This window comes from Solanum tuberosum, unplaced genomic scaffold (genome assembly GCF_000226075.1).
Source record: "Solanum tuberosum cultivar DM 1-3 516 R44 unplaced genomic scaffold, SolTub_3.0 scf00076, whole genome shotgun sequence".
Taxonomy (NCBI): Eukaryota; Viridiplantae; Streptophyta; class Magnoliopsida; order Solanales; family Solanaceae; genus Solanum; species Solanum tuberosum.
In genome coordinates, this window is record NW_006239000.1 from 1546420 (window position 1) to 1559392 (window position 12973).

At 35.8% G+C, this 12973-nt stretch overlaps 3 protein-coding genes across 3 annotated transcripts; all 3 read left to right on the forward strand.

Moving 5' to 3' along the window:
* LOC102596528 (fimbrin-1-like) lies at positions 1 to 6358 on the forward strand. Its single transcript, XM_015308177.1, has 15 exons — positions 1 to 212; positions 522 to 631; positions 741 to 911; positions 1133 to 1371; positions 1473 to 1644; positions 1735 to 1773; positions 1959 to 2027; positions 2133 to 2249; positions 2547 to 2758; positions 3390 to 3545; positions 3672 to 3871; positions 4565 to 4722; positions 4809 to 4905; positions 5319 to 5410; positions 5836 to 6358. Exons 2-15 carry the CDS (start codon positions 548 to 550, stop codon positions 6268 to 6270), a joined length of 2241 nt encoding a protein of 746 aa, XP_015163663.1. The 5' UTR covers positions 1 to 212; positions 522 to 547; the 3' UTR covers positions 6271 to 6358.
* Positions 6359 to 8005: 1647 nt separating this feature from the next.
* LOC107057688 (probable long-chain-alcohol O-fatty-acyltransferase 5) lies at positions 8006 to 9140 on the forward strand. The gene has a single exon (XM_015308102.1). The coding sequence runs from the start codon at positions 8006 to 8008 to the stop codon at positions 9050 to 9052; it is 1047 nt and encodes a 348-aa protein (XP_015163588.1). The 3' UTR covers positions 9053 to 9140.
* Positions 9141 to 9422: 282 nt separating this feature from the next.
* Positions 9423 to 12320, forward strand: LOC102596875 (long-chain-alcohol O-fatty-acyltransferase). Its single transcript, XM_015308103.1, has 2 exons — positions 9423 to 9504; positions 11767 to 12320. Exons 1-2 carry the CDS (start codon positions 9423 to 9425, stop codon positions 12318 to 12320), a joined length of 636 nt encoding a protein of 211 aa, XP_015163589.1.
* Positions 12321 to 12973: the final 653 nt, after the last annotated feature.

Below are 12973 nucleotides of genomic sequence, written 5' to 3' on the forward strand. Positions count from 1 at the left end.
TTAACTGGTTTCATCTCTTCATAGTCTTTGCGTGTCCACAGCCCAAATCTTCTCCTTCTCTCTCTCTTCCTCCTCTGTTTTTGCTCCAAATCGAAGCAAACACCCATCTCTCTCTGTTGAAGAGTTTTCTATCATTGACAAAAACAGTCAAAAGCTTGAAATTAACAAGAAAACGAAGTTGGTTTAAGCAAATCTTTGGTTTTTTTAGTAAGGTAACTTGTTAATGGCTTATAGTCAATCATATGGTTGTTCAGTTTGATGTTTGGATTGGGAATGATAATTTTGTATGTTGAGTAATGGGTAATTGGAGATTCATTGACTTGACGTCTCTGCTTTGCATGAAGTATAAAACAGTTTGTTTTGCTTGCCCATTTTGGATTTACCCATTAGTGTTGACTGGGTGTGTTTAATTTTTTGTGGGGTTGCTGAAATTCTGGGTTTTATTGAGTTTTGTAGGTTTCTGTTGAATCTAAGTGGAAGTTTTTTCGATGGGGTTTGATCTTTTTGTGTTATTGCAGCAGTATTGGGAATCGCAGGGGAAAGGGAGATGTCTTTTGTTGGTGTTATTGTTTCTGATCAATGGCTGCACAGTCAATTCACTCAGGTGGAGCTTCGAACCCTCAAATCGAAAGTATGATTTCGACTCCTTTTCTCTCTGCTTGTTGGATTTGACTGATGTATTGTTTTTTGAATGTGGATGTTGATAATCTGTTGGTTTGTTTGTTTTTTGGGTTCCTTAGTTCATTTCAGTTAAGAGTCAAAATGGTAAAGTTACAATTGGAGACTTACCGCCTTTGATGGCGAAATTAAAGGCTTTCAATGAGATGTTTAATGAGGAAGAGATCCGGAATATCTTGGCTGAATCGGGTTCAGATGTGAATGATGAGATTGATTTCGAAAGCTTCCTTAAAGTGAGTATTTAATCTAGTTATTTGTATTAATGAGTTCATCTGGTTTGTTTACTCATTGCTGTTGACTGAATGGAAATGAACAATGTAGATTAGTCTAGTAGTTAAACAAAGTTTTCAGGGGTTCTAGCTGATTAACTAGAAAGTGGAATTTGCTATACTTTCACCTCATTAATCTGAATTTCAGTTTAGTGACATTATGGTAAATTGCTTGTGTTCGACAGACATACTTGAATATACAAGCTCGAGCTGCCCCAAAAGTAGGCAGTTCTAAAAGTTCGTCTTCCTTCCTGAAGGCTTCCACAACTACACTTCTTCACACGATCAGTGAATCAGAGAAATCATCTTATGTTGCTCATATAAACAGCTATCTAAGAGATGATCCATTCTTAAAGCAATTTCTTCCAATAGATCCAGCTTCAAATGCTTTGTTTGATTTGGCAAAGGATGGAGTTCTTTTATGGTATTTAAACTTAATCTAATTTGTGATGCACCAAATTATGTGTGAATTTATGACGAAAGTTTCTGTTGGCTCATTGTACTTATCTTTCTGTGGTTCATTAGTAAGCTGATCAATGTAGCTGTACCTGGCACCATAGATGAACGGACTATTAACATGAAACGAGTAATTAACCCATGGGAAAGAAATGAGAATCACACCCTTTGCCTCAATTCTGCAAAGGCTATTGGATGTACTGTAGTCAATATTGGCACTCAGGACCTGGTTGAAGGACGAGTGAGTTGAATCTTGCCTTCTTCATTTGCATTACCTCAATGTACATCTGAGTTGTGTGTTTTAAGTTTTTTTTTTCCTATATCCTTGCAGCCTCACCTAGTACTTGGGCTGATTTCTCAAATCATAAAGGTTAGCTCCTGATTTATATTTCTTTGTGTTCTCTGCCTAGCTTTTATGGAGGGATAAAAGGGCACTACAGTTATGGCAGATTGTGTTTTGTTAATCGCATTAGCACTTGAGATTTGTGTTTATTATACTGACTTTTTTCTCTGGCTCTCTCTGCTCCTGTTTCTTGCTGATTGTGGTATCTGAAGATCCAACTATTGGCAGATCTCAACCTCCGGAAGACCCCTCAGCTTGTGGAACTTGTGGAAGACAGCAATGTAATTTAATCTCTCTTGTCCGAAGCGGCTCTAGTTTTATTTCCAATCCATGTGCATATCTACGAACTTTACAAGCAAATATCTGATTATTGTTAACTTGTTCAGGATGTCGAGGAGCTCATGGGGTTAGCCCCAGAAAAACTCTTACTAAAATGGATGAATTTTCATCTCAAGAAAGCCGGTTACAAGAAAACTGTGGCAAATTTTTCTTCTGACTTGAAGGTATATATATTCTTTATCTTCCCCCTGTCCTCCCAATATCAATTAGTTAAAAAGTTCCCTGTAAAGGAATTCACTTTATTTGCCTTGTCAAAATAAAATAAAAGTTCCTTTATTAAGTTCCTTAGAAAGTTAATCATAGAAATGAAGATGCAAAACACATTCCAATCCAGGTCAGGGTATAACATGACAAATAATGTGGGGTAATATCTAAGCTACAACCTTAACTAATGTTCACCCATTTGGATTTTAAAGCATATTGGCCTCTTGGCAATTACATATTTATGCTCTTTCATGTAGGATGGGGAGGCCTATGCTTACCTGCTTAATGTACTTGCACCAGAGCATTGCAGCCCAGCAACCTTGGATGTCAAGGATCCCACCGAGAGAGCTAACTTAGTTCTTGAGCATGCAGAGAAAATGGATTGCAAAAGATACCTAGATCCTAAGGACATAGTTGAAGGCTCATCCAATTTAAATCTTGCTTTTGTTGCACAAATATTCCATCAGAGGTAGGAAACTAACATGGCTTCTCTCTTTTTATCTTTTTGTGGCTCCTTTTGTGGTTGTCCGCGGTATGATAATTAGGACATAGTTGAAGGTTCAACCAATTTATATCTTGCTTTTGTTGCACAAATATTCCAGTAGAGGTAGGACCCTAGCGTGGCTACACTTTTTTATATATATATATATATATATATCTTTTGTAGCTCCTTTTGTTGTTGTGCTCAGTATGATACTTGGAAACATAATCATAGAAGCACAAGAGGGGTAGTCACATTATTTTTGAGGAATATTTTAACCGCTGTATAATCCAATCATGTATTTTGTTGTGCATGCACGACTATATTTTCCTCTCTTTTCTTTCATTGCTTGAGATATCTATTTTGCAAATATTCCTGATTGATGCTCCACTTAGATTCAAAAAGCAATGTGCCTACAAAAGTCACCATCTGCCCTTAACATTTAATGAAGTTCTGGAGCCTTCTGTTGTCATTCTAAGTATGAATGAGGCTGATCTCTGCGTTTTCAGTTTTCTTGTTATATTATTTTGGTTTTGGTTTGAGTCGCTAAAGGAGAGGGTGATGCTAGTTTTTTAGTTGAAGCAGATGGCCAATTTTGAGAAATTGGTTTCTTTTTCAGGAGTGGGTTGTCTACAGACAGCAAGAAGGTATCCTTTGCAGAGATGATGACAGATGATGAGCTAATTTCCAGAGAGGAGAGATGCTTTCGATTATGGATTAATAGTCTTGGGATAAACTCTTATGTCAATAATTTGTTTGAAGATGTAAGAAATGGGTAAGTGATTGGTCTTGTTACATGGATCACTCCAGATATGAAAAAGGACATCTGCTAGTAAAAGTTGTAACTGGAATTTGTAGGTAGAATTTAGCTCTGCCTCAACTTTACCATTCATTTTTGTAGATGGGTACTTCTGGAGGTGTTGGACAAGGTTTCTCCAGGATCTGTTAATTGGAAGCACTCAACCAAACCTCCAATAAAAATGCCGTTTAGGAAAGTTGAAAACTGCAACCAAGTTGTCAAGATTGGGAAGCAGTTGAAGCTTTCCCTTGTAAATGTGGGAGGAAACGATTTTGTCCAAGGGAATAAGAAGCTTATACTTGGTAATGTCTCAGAATCTATTGTGTTTGTTTCACATGTGAAAAGTGAGGCTTATTTCTCTTCTTGTCTATGTGTGAGCGTAATCACTTCCAAGCTTTATGAGTTTCCAAGATTCTATGATTAATACAATTGGGCTATTACTTTATTCAAGCTTATTGATGGTATTATGTATTATAAATGATTCCATCAAGGAACTTTTGGGTTGTTTTCCCACTATAATCATTCTCTGTGTGATGTGTATAATGATTCATCTTCAATAAGCTAGCAAGCTAAGACACAACATTTTTCTTACATAGTAAGATGTGTCCAGTTATTGTGGTGCTAAAAGTAAAGAAATCTTCCAGGACCCTTTAAATGAGTAGTCTCGAAAATTGGATAATAATTTTAACGGATGCAGAATTTTAGTTGTATTATTCTCAAAGCTTGTAAATGTGGTTGCACATATTGAATCATCATAATTCATGGTATATCAGTCTTACCTAATCCGTGAGCCCCTCCTTACTGATGATCTGTTATTATGCATCCTCAACAGTGAACTTTTTGATCTTGTGTGTTTTTTCATGTGATTATGTTGTTCATGCAACTCAATACCTTAGTTTTGCTTCTTCAATGACATGCTTTACGACATATGTAAGCCTTGTAATTAGTGCTTCTTAGCACATCACTTATGTATTCATATATACATTCTTTTCCAGCTTTCCTGTGGCAGTTGATGAGGTTTAATATGCTTCAGCTTTTGAAGAACTTGAGATCGCGTTTCCGAGGGAAGGAGATTACTGATGCTGATATTCTCGCTTGGGCAAACAAAAAAGTCAAAAACACTGGAAGAACATCTAAAATGGAGAGTTTTAAGGTGAAGTATCACCAGTTCCTGTTCAATTGGCGTAATTTCAACTTTGTCTATGTGATTTTTACTTACAATTAGTGGTTTTTGTTTAGGATAAGAGCCTTTCAAATGGATTATTCTTTCTCGAGCTTCTCAGTGCTGTGGAGCCAAGGGTTGTTAATTGGAATCTTGTCACCAAGGGTGAAAGTGGTATGGAGTTTATTTGTGCAAAATTTAATTTTTCTCTTCTTGGGGCATGGAGGAAGGTCATTTCCCAGTCACTCTCCGTTAACTGCCAAAGGCTTCTCTTTCACTTGCACAATCAAGAATGTCAACTTACACTTGCAATATTGAATTCAACTTTCTAGCGTGAACAGCTAGCTTTTAACTCTTCCTTAGTGTTAAAAATATGGATTGAGGAATTTGAATTTCTAGAGGGTGCAACTTACCTTCTAGGCTTTTAATGCTTGCGGTCTTCTATCTAACATCATCCAAAAGAATATCAAGTTTCTCAAAAGGGTCATAGTACAACAGGGTTTTACACATTCTGATTTTTCATTCTACTTATTGTCATCTTATGGGATGCAGTGCTCCAAACTGAAATTTCTTTTGTTCCGTGACAGATGAGGAAAAGAAGTTGAATGCTACTTATATCATCAGTGTTGCACGGAAACTTGGGTGTTCTATCTTTCTGTTGCCTGAGGATATCATGGAGGTGAGTATGCTGTCATGTTGAATTGTTGCTAGTAGTTCCTGTATCCATTATAGTAAGCAGCTTAACAAGAACCAGATAGATACAACACAAACTTTCCAAGGTAAAATTTTTTTAAAACTTTCTAGGACTTTTAAGACATGTTTAAAACAGAGACTTTTTGACAAGTGAGACTAGCTCTAGTTGTTGAGCATCTCCGCCATCAACTGGTAGGGTGAAGGTTCGAGTCACGCTGGATGGAGGGTAATGGGAACACTATTGATCCTTCTGATGGGGTGGGTGGGGTAAAAAACAGACCATTCTTTGTCCACTTACAATACAGAGAAAAGTATGCCTGCGTCTGCTTCATCCTATATTCTTTTCTGTGCAAAGATGTATTCCTGAGACCTGATTATGAAACTATCCTTCTTGGGGTCACGTGTGGACAGGTTAACCAAAAGATGATCCTCACTCTCACTGCCAGCATCATGTACTGGAGCCTTCAGCAGACAGCGGACGATATAGAGTCTCCTGCAAGTACTGTTGCATCTGATGCATCACCAGCAAGATCTATGAATGGCTCTATGTCCCCCTATACTGCTGCTTCACCTGATGCATCCCCTGCACCTTCAATTAGTGGAGCATCATCAACTACTCCTGATGCATCTCCAGCACCATCTGTAAACGGAGATGATGAAACCCCACTTATTACTGAAGTGTCAAAGTTGGAGTTGGCTGCTGACTATGCACCATCTGATACTCCTGAGGTGTCAAAGTTGAAGTTGGCTGCTGACGATGCACCATTTGACTGCTTACTGAAGTGTCAAAGTTGGAGTTGGCTGCTGACTATGCACCATCTGATACTCCTGAGGTGTCAAAGTTGAAGTTGGCTGCTGACGATGCACCATTTGATGCTACTGAAGTTTCAAAGTTGAAGTTGGCTGCTGACGATGCACCATTTGATGCTACTGAAGTTTCAAAGTTGAAGTTGGCTGCTGACGATGCACCATTTGATGCTACTGAAGTTTCAAAGTTGAAGTTGGCTGCTGACGATGCACCATTTGATGCTACTGAAGTTTCAAAGTTGAAGTTGGCTGCTGACGATGCACCATTTGATGCTACTGAAGTTTCAAAGTTGAAGTTGGCTGCTGACGATGCACCATTTGATGCTACTGAAGTTTCAAAGTTGAAGTTGGCTGCTGACGATGCACCATTTGATGCTACTGAAGTTTATACTGCTGAAGTGTCAAAAGTGGATTTGGCTGTTGACAAAGCACCATCTGATACTACTGAAGTGTCAAAAGTGGAGTTGGCTGCTGAGGACGCACCATCTGATGCTACTGAAGGGTCAAAATTGGAGTTGGCTGCTGACAACACCCCATCTGATACTACTGAAGTGTCAAAATTGGAGTTGGCGGCTGAGGACGCACCATCTGATACTACTGAAGGGTCAAAATTGGAGTTGGTTACTGGCGATGCACCATCTGATACTACTGAAGTGTCAAAGCTGGAGTTGGCTGCTGACGATGCACCATCTGATACGTTAGCATCTCCAATGCAGTCTCAAAATGCAGAGATACCATCAGATGCACCCTCATCCTCACTACTTGAGGATACACAACAACAGTACAGCCTCTTCTCATGAAGTTGAAAATGAAGGTACAAAACCAGATAATGAACAATAGTTAAACGTTTTTGTCTTTACAGCTACGAGGGACAAATAATAAGCTGGGGGGAGAAAGCAAGAAGACCGAACATAAACGAAGTGAACATACATGTGTTTTTAGATGAATTATACTCAGGTGCGAAATGCTTTTAGATACAAATATAGATAAAAGTACACAATGTTATCAAATCAGCACGATAGTACCTCTGGAAGAATCAACTGTACTATTTCCAATTTTGTTTCCTGCTACTTTTATGTAGTTTTTTTTTTCTCATCTGAAAGTAGAATTTGATTCATTAGATGTATGATTTATATTTTGAAAATATTCTCACTGATTCATACTTTTTATTTTATTTTTTGAGGTTGCAACACTAATAAAATAATGGAGTAGGGAAGAACAATAAAAATGCTATGTATTTTTTCATTTGATTTAGTGTAAACATACTATTTATATAAGTGTAATTTTTGAATGATGAAGTTAACGTTTTCAATTCTTTTGGGTGCAAATGTAGTACTATATATATATATTATTACTTCCAATCGTGGTTTCTTTTGTGCGACTAAGACTTTTAAAATTTGTGGTCTCACACGTTTTTTAAGTAATATTTAGCCATCCCTTGTCAATTTTCAAGGGAGGGATGTAACTTGACCATTCATTCTAATACTATTCTTGTTTAAACACGTTTAACTTTGAAATTATGTTAAGATTCAATACGTTCAATTCTTACTAATTTTTCGCACAACTTATGTGATTAGTTTACTTAAAAAGTAAGATTTCACTCACAATATATGAATGAATAAACAAACAAACTTTGCACAATTAACTTACGTACAGTACACATTTTCACATCATTTCTCAAGGTCCATAAATAGAAGACATTACCATAGATCTATAATATATTAAAACTTGTGATATAGTTAAAAGTTATTTTTTTTTTAATCTCAAAAAAAAAATGTCTTCAAATTATATTTGTTTCTCTGTAATTCCCTCTCTTTGTTACTGCTATTTCTTCTCTGCCAAAATCCCAAAAGGTATTCCAAGGCTAATTTCACTTCTCCCCATTTTTTACCTCTTCACAATTCTCCCACTTTACTTTTCTTCTGCATTTCTCACAGCAATCACCACTTTCTCCATTACTTGGCTTGCCATCTTCAAGCTCGTACTCTTCGCTTTCGATCAAGGTCCGTTGATTATCAATGCACCCAATCCGAAAATCATATCACTCCCCGTATTCATTTCCATAGCCGCTCTCCCTCTCAGAACTACCTTTACCCCGAACCAAAACAGAAAAAAACCGATGAATTCAGCTGTACAAGTTGTTCTATTCGCTGTAATCATGGAGATTATTCTTCATCACAAAAGTGAAATTCATCCAAAATTAGTGTTGATTTTCTACTGCGTGATGATTTTCCTTATGATTGATATACTAATTGCGTTATCTTCTCTTATCGTCAAGCATTTTCTGTGTTTAGACATAGAAATTGAATCACCATCGAATGAGCCTTATTTCTCAACTTCGCTACAGGATTTTTGGGGAAGAAGATGGAACCTCACCGTAACACATACACTGCGTTGCACTGTATATAATCCGGTGAGGTTAGTGTTGTTGAATGTGATTGGTAGAAAGTGGGCCCAACATAGTGCCTCGCTGGCAACTTTTTTAGTTTCGGGTTTAATGCATGAGCTGATATTTTACTACGTTAATAATGGAGTGAGACCTTCCGGAGAAATAACGGGCTTTTTTGTGTTACACGGGCTTTGTTTAGTGGTGGAGATTGAAGTAAAGAAGGTTTTGAAGGATACGTGGCGGTTTCCCGGGCTTGTTTTGGGCCCGTTAACGGTTGGGTTTGTGGTAGTTACTGCATTTGGGCTTTTTTTCCCACCAATTATTAGGAATGGTGTAGATGAAAGTATACTTGAAGAAGTTGGGTTTTGCTTTGATTTCCTTAAAGATAAAATGCTTCAATTTGTAATTTTTGATAAAATTTGTAATTTTTGATAAAATTTGTAATTTTGGATACTAATAGAAAAGTTGATTTGTGCAATTTGGATAATTGTACTTTTCACTTTTGGTATTATATAAACACTATTGGTAAGTTTAAGACCTGGTCTTTTCATACACATATATTCAACTTTTATCTTACGTCCAAGAACTAAGTTCTATAGAATGGTAATTAAACTGACTTTATTGTATGAGGTGGAATGTTGTTCAATTAAGATCTCTTATGTTTAGAAGGTTCAAGTTGCGAGAATGAGGATATTGAGATAGATGTGTGAGCATACTAGGAGAGATGACATTAAGAATGAGAATATTCGAAACAAGAAAGGAGTTGCATTTGTGGTGAACGTGATGAGAGAAGTAGAATAAAATGGTTTGGATATGTGAAGAGGAGTGGGCAGATGGCCCAATGAAAAGGTGTGAGAGGTTGGATATAATGGATACGAAGAGAGGTAGATATATGCCGAAGAAATATTGGAGAGAGGTGATTAAACAGGACATAGTGCAACTTCAACTTATTGAGTATATGCCTTTAATTTAGATATGGAGGTCACGAGTTAGAGTAAAATTGTTAGAAGATAGTTTAGTGTTGTCTTGTTTTCCAACATGATTAGGCTTTGGTTGTAGTAGGTAGTATGTTATTTGTTGTAGCATTAGCCTTATTATTGATGTAGTTTCTTGTCTTTGATATATGCTACCTTATGTTATTTATTGTGTATTGGTCATCGCATTATTTTTTTGTTGTTAATGTTTCTTTTCTGAATACTCTACAACTTTCCTTATTAATTGTCCTGTTTTCTGTATTGTTGTTTTTCCTTTTCATTACTAATTTGTATAGGTGTACTTGAGCAAAGAATCATTCATAAACAATTTTTCTACCTCCACGAAGTATGAGTAAGATACAGATATGCGTATATTTATCCACTCAGATCTCACGTGAGGGATTTGCTTATTGTGTGATTGAAAGTGTATTTTTTGAATGGTATAGTTTGGAACGTTGGATGTTTGGTGGGCTATAGCCATAACGGGGTGAAGTGTCGTGTTAAAATTATACTACTACACTATTAATTGCTTTTGTGTGGTACCAAAGGTATAACCCTTTTGTGGTCTTTATTTCATTCACTTTTAACTATATTTGGTAGTTAAAAATAGGTCAATTTGAAGTCAATAAAAAAGTAAAACACACACACTCCTTTTTGCTAGTGCAATAGATCATCAAAGGAGATCATTTGCCACTGTAATAACTAAGAGGTTTACGTATCTTTAATTTAAGATTAAGAGATTTAAAATTTTTATTTACATTTTAAAATTTCAAGTCAAGTTAAAACCGATAAACAAATTGAAATGGAGGTTATCTTAGATACGGAGAAAAGAAACACTTCACATAATAAACTAACAAATTGTATACTCTAATGAATTTTTTCAGTGTACTTCATGTTTTATATGAATGTAGCATTTATTGATTTAAAATTTTTTGGTATGAGGTATCTTTTAGTATGTTAGGCTAGATATTTTTGAAATAAAAATTAGTAATACTATTTGATTTCTTGTTTGGTTATTAACTTTAGGATAAATTATATTAGAATTAATAATCAATATTAGGATAGAATGATAGAGCAAGATAAAATTATGTAAGTGACAAAAAAGATCATGACATCCTCAAAATCTTTTTATGTTTAATAAGGTTAAGGGTATTTTAATAAATAAATATTTTTTATAAAATCAATGTATATTATTTTTATATAACAAATCAAACAATCATAATATCAGAATAACTAATTAAAATATAACTAATTTCATTATAATTTGTAATTCAAACCAAACAATCCTTACATTATTACCAACAAAAAATGTGATGCAGTAGATGAGTTTGTTCATTCCTTAATTAAAGGTTTTGGATTCGAGTCATGAATATGAAAAGATCCTGTACAAAGCGTGTTTCTCCTCAAATGGGGTTCTACGGTGACACAAATCTATAATAATCGAACCCTAATGCGAATATCGGACCAGATGAAAAAAAAAAAAAAAACCTACATTATTACTTGTAGTTGTGCTTTCTTTGGTGTGACACATGTATATCCCATTTGTGGTCCTTACTTAATTCACTTTTAAGTACTCTAGTTTGGTAGGTGAAAATAGATCAATAGAAAACACACACACACTCTCCTTTTGTTAGTGCTATAAATCATAAAGAGAGGGGGGAAATCCAAATAAGCAACCAAAGTCCAAGAAAATGTCATCAATTAACATTTGTCTCTCTATCATCCTCTCTCTTTGTTACTCCTATTTCATATCATCCAAAATCCCCAAAGGTATTCCAAGGCTAATTTCACTTCTTCCCATTTTTTACCTCTTCACAATTCTCCCACTTTACTTTTCTTCTTCATTTCTTATAGGACTCACCACTTTTTTCATTACTTGGCTTGCCAATTTCAAACTCCTCCTTTTTGCTTTTAATCAAGGCCCTCTTTCTTCTTTCACACAAAAAAATGCAACAAATCTTCCTATATTCATTTTTATGGCTTCCCTTCCTCTAAGATCCAAACAAAATATGAAAAACTCCACCAAGAAAATCCCATTAAATCTAGGTTTAGAATTTGTCCTTTTTGCAATTTTCTTGGAGTTGACTTTTCATCACAAAAGTCAACTCCACCCTAAATTAATCTTGATTTGTTATTGTTTCTTGGTTTTTCTCATGATTGATATTCTTGTAGCATTATCTAGCAATATTGTTAAAATAATCTTAGTGGGGTTTGAGTTAGAATTAGAGCCACCATCAAATGAACCTTATTTATCAACTTCCCTTCAAGATTTTTGGGGAAATAGGTGGAACCTCACCGTAACCAATACACTGCGTCTCACCATATATAACCCTGTGAGGTCAGCATTGTCAGAAGTTGTCGGGAGAACGTGGGCCCTACGTGTTGCCATGCTGGCAACTTTTGTCGTATCCGGTTTAATGCATGAGCTTTTGTTTTATTACGTTAATCGTGTGAGCCCTTCTTGGGAAATGACGGGCTTTTTTGTGTTACACGGGCTTTGTGTGATGGTGGAGATTGGTGTTAAGAGGTGTTTGAAGGATACATGGCGGTTACCGGGCTTTGTTTCGGGCCTGTTAACGGTTGGGTTTGTGGTGGTTACTGCTTTTGGGCTTTTTTTTCCACCAATAATTAGGAATGGTGCTGATGAAAGGGTACTTGAAGAAGTTGGGTTTTGCTTTGACTTCATCAAAGATAAAATGGTTCAATTTGTTGGTTATTTTAGATAAAATTTGTAATTGTTGGTTATTAATAGAAAAGTTGATTTGTTCATTTTGGATAATTGTAATATATCATTGTTGTTATATTATAATTTTTATGTTCGTTAGATAAGGCGCACGTGTTGTGCTTTTGCTTGTGGAAGGGGCGCTACGGAAAAGTGGGTTGCTCTTACTTATGTTCACTTTCGTTTTAGAAGTCAGAACTTATATTTACATCTCAAACATAAATTTGATGCCTCAAAAGTGGCTATTTGGTAAAGGATTGATCAAAAGAGCCCATTATGGCAACCCCAAGTCCAGTAATTCTGGGTTGGGCTTGTACTTTAGGCCCATTTATGGACTGAAACATCATATGGGCAATCATGCTAAATATAGAATTTACACAATAATTTTTTTAAACCGTTGTTTAGATATGGGAAAATTACGCGGTTAAACAAACTTATACTACTTAATTACTCATCATAGCTATAGTTTTGCTATAATTACCACTCACGACTAACATTATACATTAATTACGCGGGTTGACTTCGAGTTTGTATAATTAGTCACGTTTGTATATGTATAATTAGCCAGAATATATAAATACATATGTATAATATACAATTATCTAACCTATATACATATACAATTCACCTTTCTCCCACTCTTTGCCCCCTCTCTCT